Source organism: Miniopterus schreibersii, assembly GCF_964146895.1.
Source record: "Miniopterus schreibersii genome assembly, chromosome: 1".
Lineage (NCBI taxonomy): Eukaryota > Metazoa > Chordata > Mammalia > Chiroptera > Miniopteridae > Miniopterus > Miniopterus schreibersii.
In genome coordinates, this window is record NC_138101.1 from 201,539,816 (window position 1) to 201,561,509 (window position 21,694).

At 66.7% G+C, this 21,694-nt stretch overlaps 1 protein-coding gene across 7 annotated transcripts in view; it reads left to right on the forward strand.

The window, feature by feature from the left end:
- Window positions 1-21,694, forward strand: part of MTA1 (metastasis associated 1) — a 35,937-nt gene that overhangs the window by 3,116 nt on the left and 11,127 nt on the right. For 4 of the 7 annotated variants that reach the window (XR_013998217.1, XM_081128977.1, XM_081128978.1 and 1 more), the window contains exons 1-6: window positions 849-948; window positions 12,527-12,594; window positions 16,295-16,388; window positions 19,862-19,912; window positions 20,020-20,146; window positions 20,224-20,287. Coding sequence is in view for 4 of the 7 variants with exons in the window: in XM_081128977.1 (XP_080985103.1) it covers window positions 921-948; window positions 12,527-12,594; window positions 16,295-16,388; window positions 19,862-19,912; window positions 20,020-20,146; window positions 20,224-20,287 (432 nt within the window). In the remaining 3 variants the exon portion in view is untranslated. Of the gene's footprint in view, window positions 1-834; window positions 949-12,526; window positions 12,595-16,294; window positions 16,389-19,861; window positions 19,913-20,019; window positions 20,147-20,223; window positions 20,288-21,694 lie in introns of those variants that run through there. The other 3 variants (XR_013998215.1, XM_081128976.1, XR_013998216.1) reach the window with 2 other exon arrangements.

The following is a 21,694-nucleotide window of genomic DNA, read 5'->3' on the forward strand; positions in this document are numbered from 1 at the left end:
CCGTGTCGCCCCCCCGTGTCGCCCCCCCAGTGTCGCCCCCCAGTGTCGCCCCCCAGTGTCGCCCCCCAGTGTCTCCCCCCAGTGTCGTCCCCCAGTGTCGTCCCCCAGTGTCGTCCCCCCAGTGTCGTCCCCCCAGTGTCGTCCCCCCAGTGTCGTCCCCCAGTGTCGTCCCCCCAGTGTCGTCCCCCCAGTGTCGCCCCCCCAGTGTCGCCCCCCCGTGTCGCCCCCCCGTGTCACCCCCCAGTGTCACCCCCCAGTGTCACCCCCCAGTGTCACCCCCCAGTATCATCCCCCAGTATCATCCCCCCAGTGTCACCCCCCAGTGTCACCCCCCAGTGTCATCCCCCAGTGTCATCCCCCAGTGTCATCCCCCAGTGTCATCCCCCAGTGTCATCCCCCAATATCATCCCCGTGTCATCCCCCCAGTATCACCGCCCAGTGTCACCCCTCAGTGTCACCCGCAGTATGATCACCCCAGTACCCCCTCCTGCACCTCAGCCCGTCCCCCAACCCCCGCGTGCACCCCCTGCGCCCCGCGGGGTCCTTCCCGGACGACCCTGGGCGCCGGCCCCCCCCCCCCCCCGGGGCCTGGACGCTGCTGGGCCGCGGGCTCCCGGCTCGGCCCCCCCCCCCCCAGTCCAGTCCGCGGGGCTCAGGCCGCGGGCCCGGGAGGCCGCGTGGGGGCGGGGGGGGGACGCGGGGCCCGAGGGGCGGGGGCCCAGCAGCGGGGGGCGGGGGACCGGGCGGGGAACCGGGGGGGCGGGGGACGGGGGGGCGGCCCCGCCGAGGCCCCGCCTCTTCCTCTCCCGCCCTCGGTCCCTGCGCGGCGGCGGCGGCAGCGGCCCCTTTAAACCGCCCGCCGCGCCCCCGCCCGCCCCGCGCCTCCATTTTCCAGGCGCCCGCGCCCCGGGCCCGCGGACATGGCCGCCAACATGTACAGGGTCGGAGGTAAGGCGGCCCGGCCGGCCCCGATCGCGCCCCCGCCCATCCCCGCGCCCCGGGCCCGGCCCCGCGCGGGGCGCTGCCCACCTGTTGGGGCGCCTGCGGGGCGGGCGCGCCGGCCCCCCGCGCACGTGGCCCGGGGCGTGCGGCCGCCGGGGGCCTGGTCTCGGGGCCCCGCCCAGGCCCGCGGGTGTGGGGGCGCCGGGCCCTCGCGGCGGGAGCCCCGGCCCGGGCTGCGGCCTCCGCGGGGCTCCCTCGGGGCCTGCGCGCGGCGCCCCCAAACTTTCCCCGCCGCCCAGGCCGCGGGGGGCCCTGCAGGGTGGGGAGGCCCGCACCCGGCCCCGCTTTGTGCCGCCGGGGCCTCGGCCGGGCCGCCCGGGAGGAGGGAGCCCGCGCCCGGCCCCGGCCCCGGCCCCGTCCCTGTCCCCCCGGCCCCGCCGGTCCCCCGGCCCCGGCCCCGGCCCCGTCCCCGTCCCTGTCCCCCCGTCCCCGTCCCCCCCGGCCCCGTCCCCCCGGCCCCGTCCCCCCTCCCCGGCCCCCGCCCGCGCCCCCGCCGGGTAACGTGGCACCTGCGTCGCCCCCCCCCCGCTCGGGCGGCGCCGGGTGGGGGGCCTGCCCCCCGCTCAGCAGCCGGGGACACGGGGCGGGAGCTTCACCCCGGGGGCTCCCCGGAAGCCCGCCCCGCCCCAGGGCCCTGCTCCCCCGGCCCGGTGCCCAGCCTCGGCCCGTCCTGCACCCCTCGGGTGCTGCCCGTCACCCCGGGGCCCTTTGTGCAGCGCCCGCCCCCCGGCGGCTCCCGCTGACAGGTGGCAGGGCCCGGGGTCCCCACCCGCCCCCTCCCTCCCGGGGTCCCCAGCCCGAGCCCCTCCTGGCCGGTCCCCTGCCACCCCGGTCACCCCAGTCACCCCCGTGGGCCTGGGTGCTGGGTGCAGGGCCCCCGGCTGGGCAGAGGGGCTGAGCCCCAGGCGCGGCTGCTGCCCCGTCCCCCGGCTCCAGGCCTGGGGCTCCCCCGGGCCCCCCGCAGCCCCCGGGTGTGGGCCGCAGCCCTTCCCCTGGGTCCCGTCCGGCTGAGAGCTCGGCCGGGTCTTCCCGGGCCTGCTCCCTGGACGTGTGGACGAGCGTCCGTCCTCCGGTGGCTCCTTCAGGGGGCCTGGCCGGTCCCAAGTCTGGAGGTGCCCCTCTGGGGTGTCCCGGAGCCCCCCGTCTCCGTGCCGGGTGGCGCTCCGCAGGCGGGACCCCGGGCCCCGCTCAGAACCCGCCCGTCCCTGTGGGAGAAACGGCCTTTCGCCTGGGTTTCCGGGCGGGCGCCCGAGCCCAGCCCCTGGGTCCTGGCAGGGCTGGTGGTCCCGGCGGGGCCCCGGGGTGCTGGAGGTCGGGGTGCTGGAGGTCGGCATCCCGTTGGAGGCGCAGCTTGGGGAGGGGCGTCTGGAAGACGGGCCCCTCTGTCCCTGAGTGGCCTGGTGTTGGGCCCTCCCCGGGCAGCCTTGGCCTGGGGAGACCGTAGGGACCCCTCCGTTGTCTGCACTTGGGACCCTAAGAGCAGCCTTCCCAGAGGACAGCCCAGGCCTCCGGCGAGACTGCAGTTTGGGGGCGCAGTTTCTGAGCACGCGTGTCTCCCAGGTGTCGTGTGGGACGCACTGAGGCCCGAGAGTTCCTAGCAGAAGTCAGTTACCTGGGATGACGTCTGGGCAGCCGAAGGCGTGGCTGCAGCTCTGTGCCAGCTGACCCGCCCGGCGGAGTGGGTCAGCCTGGGCGGGGACAGGCTGGCTCTTCCCAGGGAGGTGACCTGGCTGTGGACAGAGGCCTTCTGTCCGTGGCCGCTGCCAGCGTGGTGGGCGGGGGGCTGGGCCGGGGGTGGCAGGGTCAGGGCCCACGACCCCTGCTCCTCTGGGCCTGTCCGGCCGGGGGCCTGGGCAGGCGGCCAAGCCCCTGTGGTCGCCCCGGATGCAAGAGGTGCCCGTGGGTCTCGGCTGCCGCAGCGCGTCCGCGCTGGTTTCGGCGGCAGGCCGTGGCCGCTTCCCTCAGGTGTTGTCCTTTTCCTGCCATTCAGTGAGACTGACACCCATTCTTTTGTGTAATTTGCTCTTTTGAAAATACGCTCTGGCCCTGGCCAGCGTGCTCAGTGGTTAGAGCACCAGCCGGCGGGCTGAAGGGCCTCGGGTTCCACCCCGGCCCGGGGCCTGTACCTCGGTTGCAGGCTCCGGGCCGCGGTCCGGGCGCGTGCCTCTCACGTTGGGGTTTCTCCCCCGTCTCCCGCCCCCTGTCTCTGAAAAACCAGCGGGAGGGCGTCCTCAGGTGAGGGTAACGCACACGGGCACCCCGAGACGGCGACAGGAGCGCCGGTGCTGGGCGGCGGGCGGTGCTGGCCCATTCCCCACGCTGGCCTGTGCCCTGGGGCTCTCGTTACGTCACCGGTCCCTGCCCTGCTGTCACCGGTTCCTTTCATTTTGTTGTGTGTTTTAAACTTTGGACCAGGTGAGACGCTCGCTCGTGGGCAGGGAGTTCCTGACCTGTAAGTGGCCCGCGGGGGCCGCCCCAGGCCTCCTGTGGCTCGGACAGGACTGTGCCCTTTCGCTCAAGGGAAGCTGTCTCCGGGGATGCGGAGTGAATCCGAGGGCAGGACCTCTGGGGGTCCAGGCACCCCTGCACCCCTGCAGTGTGGTGTCCAGACGCGGGGAGGGGGACACGGGTGCTGGACACGCCCCAGGGACGGGTGGGTGGGTGCCCACTCCCATTTGGACTCCCTGGGAGGGACCGCCTGGGGCCCTCTGCCCAGGCCCCTGCGCTACCCGGGTGCCTTCTCCAGTCAGGTTCTAAACTGTCCTGTGCTGTGCTGTCCTGTCGGGGCTCCTCTTCCCCTGCACCCTGTGGCTGCCCCCACCTGTCTGTCTTCAGGGCAGCAGTGGGCCCACCTCTGATGGGACTGGCACAGCCTTCCTGGGCTCCGACGGGCCGGGGTGCTGCCCTGACTTCACGGCTGCTGGGCCTGGGCTGGGTGGGGGGCCTCGGGCTGGGTGCAGCTGCCATGTCAGGGTGTGCCCCTTGGGGAGGGCCTGGTGGGTAGCTGCCGGGGCTGCGCCCTGCCCTGGGCTCCTCAGACTCACAGGATGCCGCCCCCCCCCGGGCCCCCTGCAATCCCAGGTGTCTTGGGCCCGCGGGGTCCCATTCCTCCGATTGGACTGGCCGTCCCAGGGGCCCCCCCGGCCTTAGGAGATCATCCCCCTAAGGTGCTCGGCTCCCTGCGAGGGGCAGAGGGTCAAGTCCGTGTGCCTTAGTGGCCTGCAGTCCAGCCCCACCCTTCCCCTGCTGGGCCCGGGCTCCTGCGCCCTCCCTGCTGGGGAACCTCACCCAGGTGCCCCCTGGAAACCTGGCTCGGTCACAGCGCAGCACGTTCCGTTCCGACCCGAGTCGCCGCGGTCCCTCTGGGTGGACGGGGTCCGCGCGGCGTGGACCACAGTTTATTCGGCGGTGGAGTGGCATGTGGGGTCCTTGTCCCCGCGGGCCGGTGTGACAGTGCCACGGCCTCGTGGCTCACGAACAAGGGGCATGTGTCACGTCCTGCAGGCTGGACGTCCGGGGCCAAGGCTGCCGCCGAGTCCTGTCCGCTGGGGACCTGATTCCAGGGCCTGGGAGCGCTTTTGTGTAAGGGACCCGCGACCCCGCCTGTGGGTGCCCCCCTCTGGCCTGAGCCCCCGGGGGGCCCAGAGCCGACGTCAGCACCGGTGCTCGCTTCCCGTGCGGAGGGGTGACCCTGTCTCCCGCGGAAGGGGGTTTGGTTGAGGAGCTGACGCGTTACCTTCCCCAGCGGCTCCCGCAGCCTCACGGTCCTCGGGCAGGGTTGGGTCCCCCAGCTCCCCCGAGCCCGCGGCAGCCGACCTGGTCAGCTTCCGTCCGCAGGGGCCTGCCGGGTGTGGGTGCCACCCGCCGTCCGTTTGCATTGCCCTGGTGATAAGTGGCGATGGGCGTCTTCTCAGGGGGTTTTATTTTTTAAAATCCTCGCCGGAGGATGTGTCCCCCCCACTGTTTTTAGAGCGAGAGGAAGGGGGAGAGAGATCTCGATGGGTTGCTTCCCCTACGCACCCCCACGGGGACTGACCCCACGGCCTAGGCGTGTGCCCCGACCGGGAATCAGACCTGCAGCCTTCGGGCGCACAGGGTGACATTCCGAGCGGCCGAGCCCCCTGGCCAGGGCTCGCGTGTTTTTAATGTTTTCTGTTATTGATTTGGGGGGGAGGGTAGAGGGGACGGCCGAGGGAGAAGCGTCGGTGAGGTCAGCTGCCCTGACCGGGAATCGAACCGCGATCTCCTGGCTCGTCGGTTGCCGCTCAGCCGCTGCGCCACGGTGGCCGGGCTGCCCCACAGCTGCTGTACCCGTCGCCTGCGGATCGCGCCCTGTGAGTCGGCTGCGGCCAGCGCAGGGGCGCCTGTGTTCTTGTGAACTCGTGTCTGGGTTTCTTTGGATAAATTCCCGGAAGTGGGCTTGCCGGGCCATGAAGCAGGTCCGTGCTGAGTTTTCCGAGGCCTCTGCTCCCTTCCGCGGAGGCTGCGCCCGCCTGCCGCCCCCGGCCGGGCGCGAGGCCCCTTTCCCCGCACCCGCGCCAGCACTTGTTGGGGGGCGTTCTTTGTTTCCTTATTGCTGAGTTGTGAGGACGTCTGTTATATTCTGGAGTTCGGCCCTTTCTTAGGTACGTGTTTTGCAAACTTTCATAACCTGCGTTTCGCGCGTCTACGGGACGTGCCTGACCTGAGGTCACGAAGGTTTTATCCTGTTTTCTTGTAAAATTTTTCAAAAGACGGGTAAACGTTCTTTTTTAAAAATACGTTTTTATTGATTTTTAGAGCGAGGAAGGGAGCGGGAGAGAAACATTGGTGGGCGGCCTCCTGCGCGCCCCCGGCTGGGGGTCAGCCCACAACCCTGCGTGTGCCCTGACGGAATCGAACCCGTGACCTCCTGTGGAATTTTTATGGTTTGGGTTTTGCTTTTAAGTTCAGGATCCGTTTCAGGCTGGTTTTTGTGTGAGGTAGAAGGTTGGGATTCCGGGTGTTGTGGGTTTTTTTGCCTGTAGATGTCCGTTTGTCCCGTTACCATGGATTCCGTCTAGCCGTCCTGGCCCCGTGTGCACATCTCTGTGGCGGTCCGTTGGCCCCGAGCGTCCCCGAGGTCGGCGTGGCCCTCGTGCGGTGCCCGGTCACTGTGGCTTCACCTGACCGTGCAGGGGGCGTGGCAGGGCGCCGACTTGCCTTCTCGGGACCGTCCGCCCTGCCCGCCGCCTTGGTCCCCCTGTGGGGCTCGGAGCTGGCCTGTTGGCCTCTACAGGAAAAAGCAGAAAGAGCGGCAGTGGCCTCGGATTGGGATTGTGGTCAGGTGAGCGCAGACCGCGCGGGGAGTCGGCGTCCTCGCTGCTGCCGAGTCCTCGGACCGTCCGTGTGGCTGGTGAGCTCAGAACGGCTCCTACGTTTTCCGGTGGGTTAGACAAACGAGGGACAGATCCTTTACACGTGCAAATCGCCTGGAACTCGAGTCTCCGGGCCCAGCCGCGCGGCGGGGTCGTCTTCAGAGCGTGTGTGCCGGGTCGCCCGTGTGGTCTAGGCCCCGTGCATGGGTCCCTGTCACAGAAAAGCAGAGGCTGGACCGGGACTCGTGAAGACCCGGCGCGTGGCGGAGCGTCTGGGCCGGCCCGACACCGGCCCACTGGTGCCGCCACAGGGAGCGTTCCCACGCGTGAGCAGCTGACGGTCAGAAAGGACGTGTCTCGCCGCAGCTGACCTTCGTCACGAGAATAAACGACAGTGTCACTGCGGAGCGTCCCAAGTCGCTCGCTCCCTCGCTGAGCGAGGGGAGCTGGGTGCTGATGGTGACCTTGCGGGTCACGGTCAGTCGCAGCCCCCGGGAAATGGGTGCTGAGGGAGGAGCAGCATCCTGGGCGCGGACGCAGGGGCGAGTGGCTGGTCCCTCCGCCGCAGCGAGGTGGCCCCCGCACCTGGTCCTGCCCCGTGTCCGCCCCAGGCTGAAGCGCTGAGTCACGTTCGTGAAGAAGGCGCCTGGGAGCTGTCTGCACGGACCGAGTGTTCAAGAGAGTTTCCGAGAGGTTGGGACCCACCGATTTAGTGCCAACTGAAGTGGAACCTGCTAGGACGTGGCTGGGACTGGAGGGGAAGCTGAGCTGCCGCCTCGGCCTCGATGTGACCCGTGACCTCTGGGTGCGTCTGCAGACCCCCCAGGAGGCAGGCATTTGAGTTGCGCCGCGTGAGGAGGACCCGCCTGTGTCCGGCGTGGGCGCCACCACCCAGGTGTCGGGGGCCCGAGCGGCACAGAGAGGCTGAGGGCCGGGCACTTTGTCTGAGCTGGACGTCCTCAGCCTGGGACAGTGCAGCTCGTGGTTCCCGAGCCTCTGGGCCTCCAGACGGACACCAGTGGCCTCCAGGTGTCCGGTCTTCACGCTCTGACTGAGCCCATCACCTGCTGTCTGGTCTCCAGCTCACGGGTGGGAGATCGTCATAAGTCCCCACGTGTGTTCACATCCTGTCCACGTATGCGCATCAGCTCCCGCTGGTCCTGCTTCTCTGCCTGTTACGACGGCGACGCCTGCAGAGCAGGAGGGGCTCGTTCACGGCACACGGGGCGGGAGGTGTGGGAGCCCACAGCCCCGCGCGGACCACGGTGGACCTGCTGCGACTCAGTGACCGTGTGTCCGCAGCAGCGTAACCGCCGTTGGCTCTGGGACTTGCACCTGCAGCGGAAGCCGACCTCCTGGCCTGAGGCGCAGCAGCCGAGGAATCCTCTGATTCTGAACTCGGGGCCGAGACGGCAGGTTTGGGGAGGAGGAGTCCCGCTCCTGGGCGCCGTCCCCGAGCTCGATGGCCGTCCTTTGCGGATTCGCCTGGAAACTACGTAAAATAGCTCTTACCCTGAACTCCGCTGTGGCGAAGTCCTGGTGACCACTAATGTTTGAGTCACAGATGCTACATGCAGCTTCCTTATTGTGAAAACGTTAAACCAGGAGGGGGCCTGGCCCGTGCGGCTCAGTGGTCGAGCGTCGACCTAGGATCCAGGAGATCACAGTTTGATTCCCGGTCAGGGCACAGGCCCGGGCTGCGGGCTCGATCCCCAGCCGGAGCGTGCAGGAGGCAGCCGATCAATGACCCTCCCATCATTGATGTTTCTGTTTCTCCCTCTCCCCCTCTCCCTTCCTCTCTCACTAAAAGTCAATAAAAATGTTTTTTCAAAAATGTTGCCAGGCCGGGCGTGGCTCAGCGGTTGAGCATCGACCCAGGATCCAGGTGATCGGGGTTTGATCCCTGGTCAGGGCACATGCCCGGGTTGCGGGCTCGATCCCCAGTCGGGGGCGTCCAGGAGGCAGCGGATCGATGACTCTCATCGTGGATGTTTCTGTTTCTCTCTCTGAAATCAATAAATGTATATTTAAAAAAAAAAATGTCACAAGTTAAACAAAAAGCCAGGAGGGGCCGTTCCCACCTTGGCTCCAGGTGTGCCTGAGGGGCCTCAGCGCAGGAGTGAGAGAGGCCTCTCGTTTCTCCTTGTTGGCCCCACCGGGGATGTTTTCCCAGTGATTTCAGAGAAGGTGGGATGTGGGAGAGACACCGATTGTCTCCTGAACCCGCCAGGCTGGGCTGGGGATGAACCTGCAACCCAGGTACGTGCCCTTGGCTGGGAGTCGAACCTGCGACCCTTTGGTGCGCAGGCCGGAGCACTAACCACGGGCCACACCGGCCGGGGCGGGGTTTCTAGTTTCTCACCCCACCGAGCCGCTGAGGAGCTGGCGCCTGCCCGTCGGCCGACCGTGATGACCCGTTGCCCACTTACAGTAGGTTCGGGCCACGGGACCTCCCCAGGCTTGGCAGCTCTCGGGAGGGACCGGAACAAGTCACGGTCAGCCGAGACCTGACACGGGGCCCGGTGCGACCAGCGGAGCCCAGAGTCGCGGACAGTGCCTCGCGCTCCCGCCACGGGCCCGCCACGGCATGCGGGAAGTGTCGCTCGTTACCTCTGTCCAGGGTGTCCGTCCAAGGCTGGTCACGTCGTGGCCGACCGCCTGTGTCTGGCCTTAGTCACTCAGCGCCCAGCCTCTCAGAGGTCAAGCTGACCTCTGGCCCCGCCACAGATCACAGCGTTAGCACCTACTTGGAGCCACGTCCCCAGGTAAGCAAAGACTTACCAGGCGGGTCCCCTGCGGAGTTTGGTCAGGGGCCGAGCTCTGGGCTGTGCCGGCGATGACGCCACAGGGCTGTGCCCGTCCCTGCCCGTGAGCGGCAGGCGCCCGTCGGGAGGGAAATCTGACCACCTGACGTACCTTCGGGCCGCATACGTCCCTGCTCAAGGCCCCGCGCCCGTGGATAGCTGCCGGATGTGGCAGCGTTTGTGGGAAGACGCAGAGCGGCACCGAGGAGCACGTCACGCTGGCGCTCACACGGCCGGCGCGGTTGGTTTCGACGGGCGGGGCCCCGTGGAGCAGACGTCCGCCTTCCCAGATGACTCGCTTTTCTCGTTAGTTGACCAGTATTGTTACCAAAAGTTGTGCTCAGCTCTGTTTCGTTTGCGGTTTTGTAGGTAGGGCTGGATAGGCCGTGCTGTGTTTGCGCCTGTGACGCCACGTGTCACCTTCCGTCCCGCAGACGGCGCCTCCCTGAGCCGCCTGGGACCTGCACCCGCGTTTCGCAGCTTGCGGCAAACGGGTCTTTGCACGGAACTCTGAAGTTTTTCTTTCTTTTTTTTAAAGAATAGTTTATTGTGGGGCGGGAGCTGGGCAAAGGGGGGGGACAGCTGTAATACCCTCCACAATAAAAATAAATTTAAATAAATAAAGAAGAGTCATTCTCGTAGCCTTTCGTCGGAATAAGCGGATTTTTCCTGCCACTCAAAAAAAAAAATCAGTCGATTTTTAGAGAGAGGAAGGGAGAGAAACGTCGGTGTGAGAGCTGCCGCCTCCCCCCCCATCGACCCCCAGACCTCGCGGCGCCAGGACGCCTCCCAGCCGGCCGAGCCACGCTGGCCGGGGCGCAGCCTGGGTCTGTAAGGCCCCCTAGACGTGCGAGACGCCATCGGGGGTGTTCCGAGTTCTTGCAGCAGCCGTCTTGTCTCCCGCGGGCTCAGGAAAGGCGGGGCTTCCGCGTGGGGCGACATCCTGAGGCCGGGCTGGTGGGAGGCGGCCTGCGGAGCCCACTCCTCGCCGCGTGCCCCTGGGAGCCTCCGCGTTTCCCGCCGAGCGTGAGCTCGCCATGGGCGTGTCACAGGCGCCTCTCGTCGGGTTCAGGTTCCCTGTGGTCCCCATTTGCTTAAGAGCCTTCGCCCGGCAGGCCCTGGCCGGTTTGGCTCGGCAGTTAGAGCATCGGCCCGCGGACCTCAGGGTCCCGGGTTCGATTCCCGCCAAGGGCACGCACCTCGGTTGCAGGCTCGATCCCCCAGGGGGCAGCCAGTGACGCGTCCCCCTCACATCTGGGTGTCTCCCTCCCTCCCACGCTCCCCGAAAAGCAGCGGAAAAAACATCCCCAGCTGAGGATTAAAAAAAAAAAATTTTTTTTTTTAAATTTCATGAGGAATATTGTTGGGTGTCGTCAGGCCTCTGCCTCTACTGAGATGGTTCCTTGGTTCTGCTGACGTGGTTCTCGGTGTCGGACCAGCTTGTGTTCCCAGAGGAACCCCGGCTTGGCCTGCTGATGTTTGAGAAGTTGGTCACCGGGTGGGCCGTGAGCCGGACGCTGGCTGGGTTTGGGCGGGAGGCGGCCTCGGGCCCGCTGGGGACCGTCCCCCCTGCTTTCCGGAAGGGCTGGGCTGGAATGGGTGCTCATCTCCCCCGGGCGGGGGACCCCCTGCGGGCCGGTGGGCGGGCGGGCTGTCCCTTTCTGGGTGGTGCCGAGGACGTTCATCCGGGTGCTGAGCTGCCTGTTGCACCTGCGCGAGTTGGTCGCTCGCGTCTTTGGTGGGATGGGTCCTTTTTGTCCTGGCTGGTGGATTTGTTGGCACGAAGCCGTTTCCCTGCCCTGGCTGCCAGCGGAGGGCGGGCGGCGGGGTCCGCGACCTCCCTGCAGGTCCTGACGTTGGGCACGTGGCTCGTCTCGCCCGGCCCGCCCGGCCCTGTCACCTGTCTGCACCTGCGCGGCCTCCTGCTTCCTCTTTCGTCCGGATCCGTCCGTTTCCGAGGCCTGATTCCCTTGTGAGACTGGCTGCGCTCCTGTGGGCTCTCGGACCCAGAACCGCCTCCGCAGCCATGGGACTGTCGGTCCCCCAGGTCCCCTCGCCCCGCGCTCACCCTGCCCCTTCTCCCTGGCTTGGCTGCCGCCGGGCAGACTCGCCGCTGGTCTGTCCCCCGCTTGTGGGGACGTGTGAGCAACTCCTTCAGGGTTGCTTGACTCTATCTGACGGTTTCTTAGGACGAAAGCATCGGCGATTGGCCTGGGACCTCTTTATAAAACCACTTTACGGAGACGTAGCCTACGTGAGATTAAATTCAACCCTTTCGCGTTCAGCGACTCCTGGTGTTTTCCCACGTCCACGGCGTCGCTGCGATCTGAGCTCGGTGTTGCCGACACCTGAGACAACCCCCCGCAGGCCTGGGAGCTCGGGGAGGGCGCCCTGTCTGCTCCCGCTGTGTCCTCAGGGCAACAGCAGAGCCTGGGAGCACTGTCCCAGCCTGTGCCCCCCAGGTGCGCCCCCTCAGGTGTGTCCTCACGGGTGCTCGCCTGCAGGTGCATGTCCGTGGCTGGGGCCCCTCCCCAGGGTCCAGGCAGCCCAGCCAGGACCTGCCTGCCTGTCGACAGGGCTGGGCTGGGTCCTCGGGCATTTTCAGGCCTTAGTGCAGTTTGCTTAATTCGGTGCCCAGTGCTGGCACTTGGGCCGCATCTAGGCTTCCACCAGGTTCCAGCTCCGGTGAGCCCCCTGCGCAGCCGTTTGCGGTAGAGCTGTCTGCCCGGGGTGGGACCGCGCTCCTCAGGGACGGCGAGGGGGGTTGCCGGGAGCTTCGCTGCACTGGCTGGGCGGCCCCCCGGTCGCCCCGTGGTGTCCTGAGCCTCCCGCCTCCCCTCGTGGGGCCTGTGTGCTTTGTCGTGGGGGAAGTTTGTGTACCCTGGACGGTTGGGGGACTCGGCGGGCGGCACCGTCTGCATCTCTGCTGGACCCGTCTGCCCGGGAAGCCCCGGCCTCCGCTCACTGCCTTTCTTCCTGGAGAGGAGGCTGGGGGGACCGCGTGGGGGGATGCGGGGTCCGGCAGCCCCAGTGTGCTCACTGACGTGGTGTGGGGGTGGGGGTGGCGGTGCCCGTGGCCGTCCTTCCTGCCCTGCCCCCCCCAGAAAGGACAGACTCCTGGAGGCGGCTGGTGTCGGGACGCAGGGGACAGGAGGGCTGCAGGCCCCGCCGGGGTGTCCCCCTCCCACCTCGTATCTGGCCCCCACCCAGCACCACGGACGTGGGCCTGGTTACGCCTTCGCCCCCTCCCTGTCCCCCTGTTCCAGATCTGAGGGTGCGAGCCGTGGAAGGGGCCAGGGCTTCCCCGGGCCCCGGGGGTGGCGGGAGGTTTGACCATATCAGCGACGTGCGGCAGGGTGACGCTCTCTCTGTGCCTGTTCGCAGACTACGTCTACTTCGAGAACTCCTCCAGCAACCCCTACCTGATCCGGAGAATCGAGGAGCTCAACAAGGTAGTGCCCGTGTGCGTGTGTGTGCGCGCCATATGCACGCGTGTAATGACTGCATGTGCGGCGGGGGAGCAGGGTGTCCACCCTTCGTGTGGCTCCACCCTGGGGCCGCGGTCACGAGACAAGACATGCCCCCAGCCTCGGTGCCCTGTTTGCAGGGGACCTTGGGGGCGGGCGCGGACTGGCCACTGCACTGTCTGCTCAGATGTTTTGGTGGCTTCGTCCCCAAGGTCGTCTGCCCAGACCTGGGTCCCTGGTGGCCGCGCTTGAGGGGTGTGATCAGCGGGGCCTGAGTAGAACAGGAGTGTTGAGAGGGTCTGGGCTGGACGATTCCTGGGACCAACTAAAGACCCTCCGAAGCCACGCCCTGCGCCCGGGCCACAGGGCCTCGAGGTGACTACATTCCCTCTGCCTCCGGTCCCTCCGCGTGGGTGGGGCTGATGACCCTCCCCGTGGGCGCAGTCCCGCCCGTTGACCGATCAGGTCTGTGAGGCACCCGGAAGCCCAGGCCTGGCAGGATTCTAGATGCGCGAGGGCCAGTGGGACTGAACACGCGCCTCTCCTCTCCATGGCGACCCCCCAAAATAGCAGGAAAGCAGCACCAGGGCTGCACCCACGGGAGAGGAGAATGGGGGAGGCCCCGCCCTGAGCTTTGGACAGGGAGGCTTCCGCCACGGGTGGGGTGGCGGGAACGGTGCTCCCCTGCGGGGACCGGCGGGCATGACTGGGGCCTGTGCGGGTCAGGAACACAGGAGGCAGTGGGGCCGTGGGCTCTGTCCCTGCCGGAGAATGGACTCGGCCCACTTGGGCACAGCCCAGCCGAGCGTGGTGGGGCTGGAAGTGGGGTGGTTTGTGGCTCCCAATGGGGCCCCTTGGCCCTGGGGCCCCCGGGCAGCACCTGCCGGACAGGAGGGCGGTGAGCGCCCATCTCTGCAGAGCCCGGGACACCCAGAGGCGAGAGGGGCTCAGGGGAACTTTTAACCTGAAAACTGGTCAAGACAGACCAAGAAGAGGAGCCGATGCCCGAGCAGAAGAAACTAAATGCAGACAGACCTCTCTCATCCCCGGAGGAACAGGTGGAGGTGCCCGGAGGCCCGGGGCGAGAGCAGCTCAGGAGGTTAGAGTGAAGCTTCGTGTTAGGAGCAGAAATAAAAAACGGAGAGAAAGACTCGGCGCTTCCCAGAAACTGGGACAAAGACACAGAGACCAGGAGAGACAGTGGAGGTCCTGGGGGCCCAGCACCAGGTAGCAGGAATTGTGGAGAAGGGGACAAGCTGACAGGGCCTGAGACGCACCTCCCGGTGCTCATCCCCCCGAAAACCACGTCCCGAAAGACGCAGGCGCCCGGGCAGGGACAGCCAGGGGTCCCCCGGGTCCCCATTGTGTCAGCGCATCTGAAACAGGTCTGAGGACCCGGATGGACCGCATGGCACGTGGAGCCTGGGTAGGGTCCCGCCGCTGAGCGAGGGCACCAGGTGAAAACGGGTCCCTGGCGCGGAGGGTGCATCGGTGCCTAGGGCCCAGGAGCAGGGGCGTCGGCTCTCTGACCTCTCCTGTACGTTGAAAACGATCCTGAAACAAGGTTTCTTGAAGAAAACCGGTGGCCTGTCCGGTTGCCCTGGGGCCTCCTTTCGGGAGCTTGTCCTGGGGCCCTGGGGGCTCCTGCTCAGCTGCTTGTCCAGCCTCCTGGCTCTGCCGGGCAGCCTGCCCCAGTGCCCCCTCCCCAGGACGCGGGCGTTTGTGAACTTTCAAAGGAACCTTCGAGTTTTCTCAGAACTTTGGTTGGACGTCTGTTGCGTTTACATTGTTGCCGTGGAAATTTAAATCTTTACGATACTAGAGAAAATTGCTGTTTGGAAAGGAAAGGAAAGGAAGGGGGGGGCTGAGGCAGGAGAACAGCGAGGTCAGGCGGGGACGCGGGACAGACCCTGGGGGACGGGGAGGGGGCCGGGCCAGGCTGGCGCTGCTCTGTGCGGCTCAGAGGCCCCGCGGCGGGGCCCGCCAGTGACGCCGCCAGGAGAGGCCCAGAGAGGAGCCGGGCGGCGGGCGGGAGGCCTCCCAGGAGCCTGTGTGTCTCGGGACCCTGCCACCGGCAGGAGCCGCCAGGAAAGATGTCCTGGGATCAGAAGCCGCATTGTGGGAAACCTGTTCGGTTTAGAAGGGGGGGTCCACCTTCTCAGAAAGGGACACGAGGCAGAGAGATGGGCAGCCGGCCTCAAGGGGGCTCGGGGACCCCACTCAGAGAGCCCACTCCCCAGCCTCGCGTGCGCCCGTGGCGAGGCCCTCGGGACCCTGGCCCTGGAGCTCTGCGGCCCCTGCCTGGCTCCCCGGGTGCTCCGGCAGCGGTCAGAGGCCCTGCAGCTGACCCAGCTCTGCCAGGAGTCCTTTGGGACCCGAGCTCAGGGAGGGGCCAAGCAGATCGAGGAGACAGATTGGAGGCGTGAAGGTCAAGGCTGCAGGGTCCGGGGCAGAGCACCGAAAGGGGACTGTTTGGAGGGCGGGTTCTAGAGTCTGGGCCTCCTGGGTCCCACCCAGGCTGGGCACAGGCTGGACTGTCGGACCAGAGGACAGGCGGGAACCTCTGGTGCTCGGGCAGGGACACAGCTGGGGACGGGGCACGATGGGCCCCATGGAGCCAAGAGGGTGCATCACCCCGCACCCCACGGATGTTACCGTGTGAGGGCCACACTCCGCCTCCGCCCCGGCGCCAGTGCCCGGAAATGGCTGAAGCTGCCCAGAGGGCTGATCGTGACCCGGATTAAACACTGCGGCGGCCACAGCGGACATCTTCCTAGGTGCTGTCGCGGCGAGCGCTGAGTGTCCCTCGCCGTTCGAGCACCGTGTTCTCCAGGCAAGACTTCTGACCAGGGCTCGTGGCCTTTGGTGGCTGCAGGTGCTCACGAGTCTGACCACCGGACCACGCGTGTCTCATAAAGCAGCCGGGTTCACGCTCGCGGTCGACGCTCACGGACGTGAGACGCTCCTGACTTACTGACGGACTCCTGGCCTAATGGATTAAGGAACTAAAAGTCGAACGCTTTCCTGAAAGATAGTTTTGTTCAACGTTATAAATGCTAGTACGGGAAATTCTGCAAAGGTTAGGATTGTGATAGGTTTCTTGCGTTATTATAAAAAATGTCGTAAGCTCCCTTTGGAAAAAGCTGTGTTCTCCCTGCGAGGTCATTTACCCAGCGGCCTGCCCGGGCCCTTTGGCCTCCCGTGTTTATTGAACTCTGAGCGTTGAGCAGCAGCTCTGCCCTAGTGCTGGGACAGGGCTCTCCGGGCCCCCGGGCGCCTCTCAGATCCCCGGCACTGGGTTTGGTGCTGCGAGTGACCCAGCCAGCGGCCACCTGTCCTGCATTGGCCGCCTCTGGGAGCTGCCAAGGCCGGGAGGGGTGGGGGTTCCCCAGGCTGAAGGTAGAGCAGGTTTGGCTGAACTCTGGTCACGTTGACCTTCCTGGTGGCCAGGTGTCAGCCAGGTTCTGGGCCCAAGCAAGGCCTGAGGGAGGGGCTCGGGAGCCAAGGTGCCCCTGGACGGCAAGGAGGCAGAGGCGGTGGGGGGGGGGGCTGGGGTGTAGGTGGAGGGGAGGAGCGGGGCAGACCTGGGGGCTTCTGTCCATGAGCGTCCCGGTCCTGGGTACTGCTGGCCCCGGGGGCGGGGGCGCCCTGGCTGGCCCTCGGTGACGCGCTCTTGCTGTTGCAGACGGCCAATGGGAACGTGGAGGCCAAGGTGGTGTGCTTCTACCGGAGGCGGGACATCTCCAGCACCCTCATCGCCCTGGCCGACAAGCATGCCAGTGAGTGTGCCCTTCCCAGGCTCGCCCACCCCACTGCCCCTCCCCTCCCCGGGTGCTGGGCAGGGGTTACCCCGGAGTCCCTGCAGCGCTGTGACGTCCTTGTGCGTGTCCTTCCCCTGCCCTTCTCTAAAAAGTGGGTCTTGGTAGCCCTGCCCCCGTGTGTCTCGGTGGTTAGAGCGTCGGCCTGTGCACTGGAGGGTCGCAGGCTTGATTCCTGGTTAAGGGCATGTACCTGGGTTGCAGGTTCCGTCCCCGGCCCCAGCTGGGGTGCCTGCGGGAGACAGCCAGTCGGTGCGTCTCTCTCACATCGACGTTTCTCTCTCTCCCCCCCTTTCCTGCTCACTTCCAATCTCTCTAAAAAAAAATCAACGGGAAAAATATCCTCAAGTGAGGCTTAAAAAAGAAGGTGGGCCCCTGTAAGGGGTTGGGGAGTGTCACTGCCTGAAGTTCTGTTCCTTATATGATTGATTTTGAGACTTCAAACCCAGTTGGGCTGTTTCCTGGGTACAGCAGGGAGGGTGGGGCCCTGGGCTCAGGCAGGGTGGGGGCCCAGGGCGCTGCTGGTCCTGCCTTTGTGTTTACATTCACACCCAAGTCTGGGGGGACCTGACTCTGACGGACTGTCCCACACTCAGTGCCCGGCCGGCCTGTCCTCTCAGGCAGGCGACCACGGACAGGTGGGCCGGGCCACACCCTTTCCTTCAGGGCAGGGCTGCCCTGTGCCCTCCTTGTGTCTGGGGCCAGAGGAGCAGCAGCCGCCTGCGGTGTCTCAGACGTGCGTCCGGGCGGGTTCCCGTGGCCTGTCCTGCTGAGCCTGGGGCTGGGAGGTCCGGCCCGTGCAGGCGACGTCTCCCAGTGGGCCTGGAATGTGACTGTCCCTGGTCCCCCAGACACCTGGTGGTGCTGCCACCCTGGCCAACCAGCCTGAGCTCTTGTGAGTTCATCAGGTAGCGTCTCTTGACTCATGTCACCAGGGTGTGCACAGTTACAGCCGAGACCCTGTTCCCAGCAGCCTGGGTGGGAAGGAGCCCTGAGCAGCGCCCGGGGTCAGCACGGGCCCCTGTGCCAAGCCCAGGTGGACGAGCTCAGTGGAGCCCCAGCAGGTGCAAGGGAACCGCGGGTTCTTCTCTGGCCTCATCTGGAGTGGCCGTGGGCCTGGGCCTCGGTCCTGTTCTCTCTGGCCGTCTTGTGCGCTTTGCAGCGTCCCTGTGGTGCAGGCAGCTCTGCATCCGCTGGTGGATGACAAAGCTGAGCTGGAGGGGGAACCTCCAACCCTAAAGCCTGTGCCCACCCTCTATGGCCTCCAGGTGCCAAGGCAAAGAGCCCAGCTGAGGGTCTCAAGGGTCCACAAGCTGTGTGGTCCAGAGGAGTGGTTGGCCCTGCAGGTGTCAGCTAAGCTGGTTCCTGCTCCTGGCCATGAGGATGCTGTGGGGGCCTCGATGAGTGGGCTGCCAGGCTGTGGACCTGTGGTCTGAGTGGCCCTGGTGGGGGTGGGGGGCAGGCGTCACTGTTGACCTGGGGCATTGATGGCCGAGAATCTTCACACTTGTGTCCACTGCCCAGCCCAGAGCAACCACAGTCCTCACCCCCTTGGCACATGGTGACATGCGGGGACCCGGTGGAACACATGGGCTCCAACAGGGAGCTTGGTGGGTGTTCTGCACCCGGCGCTGTGGGAGGGGCAGGTTTTCCAGAAGGCCCACGTTGGAGCTGGTGGGTTGGGCAGAGAGCAGCAGCCCAGCCCAGGCCTGGCCCTGAGGTGCATGCAGAGCCCCTGGGACCAGAGTCCCCAGAGAGCTGCGCCCGGAGGCCTGCCCGCAGGCGGCCCCTGTGCACGGGAAGTTCCATGCTGTGGACTGAAAGCAGCTGCAGGGAACACGTGTCACGCGATGGGGCCCACGAGGCCACCAGCTCTCCTGCCTCAGTGCGGGGCCGTCTCCGGTGTGTCCCCTGTGAGCATGCTGCGGCCAGGGCCCAGCCCAGCCTCGGGACGTGTGTGAAGACACTGGGCCCTTCTGGCAGGAGGGGCGGCGACCCAGGGGAGCCCTTTGCACAGTCAGAGCAGCTGCTAAGGTTCCTCTAGATCTGAAGGCCTGAAAGACAGGATCCCCTGGGTGCCTCACCCCTCCAGGGTGTCCAGTCCCCACTGTAGGATGGGTGCTCCTGGGCCACCTCACAGCACAAAGCCCTTCGTGGAGTCTCCTAGGCCACTGCTCAGCCCCCTCATGGGGACCCAAACAGCCTTCTCAGGCCACAGCAGATGTAGCCACGTTTTCTGCCACACACACACACATACAACATGCACAAACATACATGCCCACACACATGCTCTCTCACACACATACATATAAATACATGCACACCACCCACGTCCACACCCCACACCCCCTCACACTTACACCAACACCCCCCTCGGAGCCCCCCTCCTGAGTGAGACCTTCCCTGGAGGGAACCTCAGGCCCAGGTGACAGGCCCTCCCCGGAACCCCCCAGAATCCGTGGGGTGAGCTGGGGTGTGGGGAGCAGAGCCTTCCTGGGACTTGGGAGTGAGTCCTCCAGTCCTGAGCCCAGGGCCAGGGCCCACTTGTCCCTAGGGAAGGGGTCTCTATGCCGCAGGCCACCTGCCCTGGGTTAACCACCTGAGTTCTGGGGGCTGAGGGTTAGGGCCCAAGGTAGGGCTTGGCGTGCTGGGGAGGGGGCTGCAGGGAACATCTCCCCATCTCCTGGGGGCTGGAGGCCACCTGAGGCCGTAACTGTGGCCCTGGGAGACCTGTTCCTTGGGCCCCTCCTCACCGCTGCTGACAGCCCTGGCGGGGCGGGCGTCTCGGAGCCGCCGTGGGGCCGTGCGGGTTGTGTCTGCCCGTGGGGACCATCCCTGGTGCCCAGGATGCCTGCTTCTCTCCCCAGTTCCCTGCCAAACTGCCTGGCCCAGCGGTGCCATCACAGGCCTGGTGTTCGGGTGCTGGTGACATCCCCAGGCCGGGAGTGCTCGTGGGGTCCCCAGGAGTGGGCAGGGAGGGGAGGAGGCCAGCAGTGTGGGCACTGCCCAGAGCAGGCCAAGGGCACCAGGACTCCCTGCAGCCACCACAGGGGGGCAGCAGAGGGCCGCGGGCCGGCGGCCGGATGGGTACCGGTCTCCGGGCAGGTCTCACCCGCCAGCCCTGGGGGAGGGGCCGCAGCTGGAAGCGCCACGCTGTGCCCCACCTTCGGGTGCCTGGGACAGAAGGCAGGGATTCAGCTGTGTGGCTGGTGGCTCCCAGGACGCTGACGGGGTGGCAGCCCTGGGTGGCTGAGCTCCACGTGTCCCTGCCCTGGTGTTGCCCCACGGGCCCCCTGTACTGCCCCAGACCTCCACTCAGGGGCACCCCACCCCAGGCCGAGTGTGCTGGGGTGTCCACAGCAGAGGCCTCCCTGTCCCCCGTGGCTGCCACCCGTGGGCAGCACTAACCCGCTGTCCAACCTTCTGCCCTCCAGCCCTGTCTGTCTGCTACAAAACTGGGTCCGGGGCCGACAACGGCGAGGAAGGTAAGGGTGCCCTCTGCGGGGGCTGGGGGCTCTGCCGCCCCGTGGGACCTCCCCACCCCTACCCGGTTGGCAGGGGCCTTGGGACCGCTGATGGCCCTGCCCCGCAGGGGAGATCGAGGAGGAGATGGAGAACCCCGAGATGGTTGGCCTGCCCGAGAAGCTCAAGCACCAGCTGCGGCACCGGGAGCTGTTCCTCTCGCGGCAGCTGGAGTCCCTGCCCGCCACCCACATCAGGTAGCTGGGGGCCATGGGGGGCAGGGCAGCCCAGGCGGCCTCTCCCCTGACCCCCCCCCACCCTGTGTCTCCCACAGAGGGAAATGCAGCGTCACTCTGCTCAACGAGACCGAGTCGCTCAAGTCCTACCTGGAGCGGGAGGTGAGGGGCGGCTGCCGGGCGGGAGGTGAGGGGCGGCTGCGGGGACAGGTGTCCTGCTGGTGGGGGGGCTTCCACCCCTCTCCAGGCCTCCACCCCTAGGGCCCAGGACTGGCAGGGCTGGGCCCATTTCTGCCCCTGGACTGCTGGTCTCAGGAATAATGACAAACCCGTGCTGGCCATGCAGCCACCGCCAGCCCTCACCGCGTCCACCCAGGGCAGTGTTGACGGGGTGAGAAGATTTTCCAGGTTTATAAAATCAAAACCATGAGCACAGCCACGGGCTTGAGGCCCGAGGGCCTGACTTTGTCCCTCAGACAAGCACCGGGGACGTGTGCACCGTAGGCCGCCCCCCACCCTTGAGGTGTGACACCAGCAGTGTCCCCAGACAGCCGCGTCCCTGGGGAGCAGTTCACCCTGGTGAGAGACGGCCAGTGGGCAGCCTGTGTTCCAAGAGGCCGGATGGGGTCAGGGTGGCCGGGGCATGACAGCAACTTACAGGACAGGTCACCATGTAGGGCACCACTGCCCTGGGCCACGTCCACCCCGCCACAGAGCCGGGCTGTCTTGGGCTCAGTGGGACGTGGTGGGTGACGACCAGGCCACAGATGATGACCCATGATGACAAGACTGCAGTCCAGGGAGGGCAGCGACCACTGAGGCCGCCCCCAGGAGGCCGCCAGCAGGGGGCAGTGCCTGAGCTGAGTCCTGAAGAGCAGGCTGGGCAGGCAGCTGGCAGCCCGCCTGGCAGGATGGGGGCAGGGTGGGTGGCCCCATGCGGGAAGCTCTGTGCACCAGCATCACCTGGAAGCCGCCGGGCACAGGGGCAGTGCCCCCCCGACCCAGGATGAGCCCACTGGGAGTAGGGGGCACTGTCTGTGGTTTAGAGAGACCCCTTAGTGACAGCCATACACGGAATGACAGAGAGACATTTGTGAGCAAAGAGGCTGCTGTGAAACCATTCGACTCTGGTGAGCACACGTGCCACAGTCGGGGTGGGCGTGGAAGTGGCCCTGGCCTGGTGTGGAGGGTCCTGTGCGTGTCTCCGGGTGGGGGCATCTAGGTGTTCGGGAAGCGTTCATCTTACACAGTGAGAAGAGAGGTGCCCCGAGACCCTGGTGCAGGGCAGCCTTCCCTGCCAAGGTTGGGCCACCCTGGGCGAGGGTTAGTGTGGTGCTGTCCCCGCGCAGGCCACGGGCGGGCAGGCCTCACGGGCATTCGCAGTGAGCAGGACTCCAGCCAGGAGGGAGGCTCGGCATGGATGCTCAGGGCCGCTTGCGGGGGTGGGGGGCACACCATGGGGCCGATTAATTCAGGGAAACCGCAGGTGGGAGGGGGGCTGGAAAAGCTGCTGGAGAGGGAGGAGTCATGAGAGGAGCTGAGGCTGCAGTCGGTGGCCGGAGGGTGAGC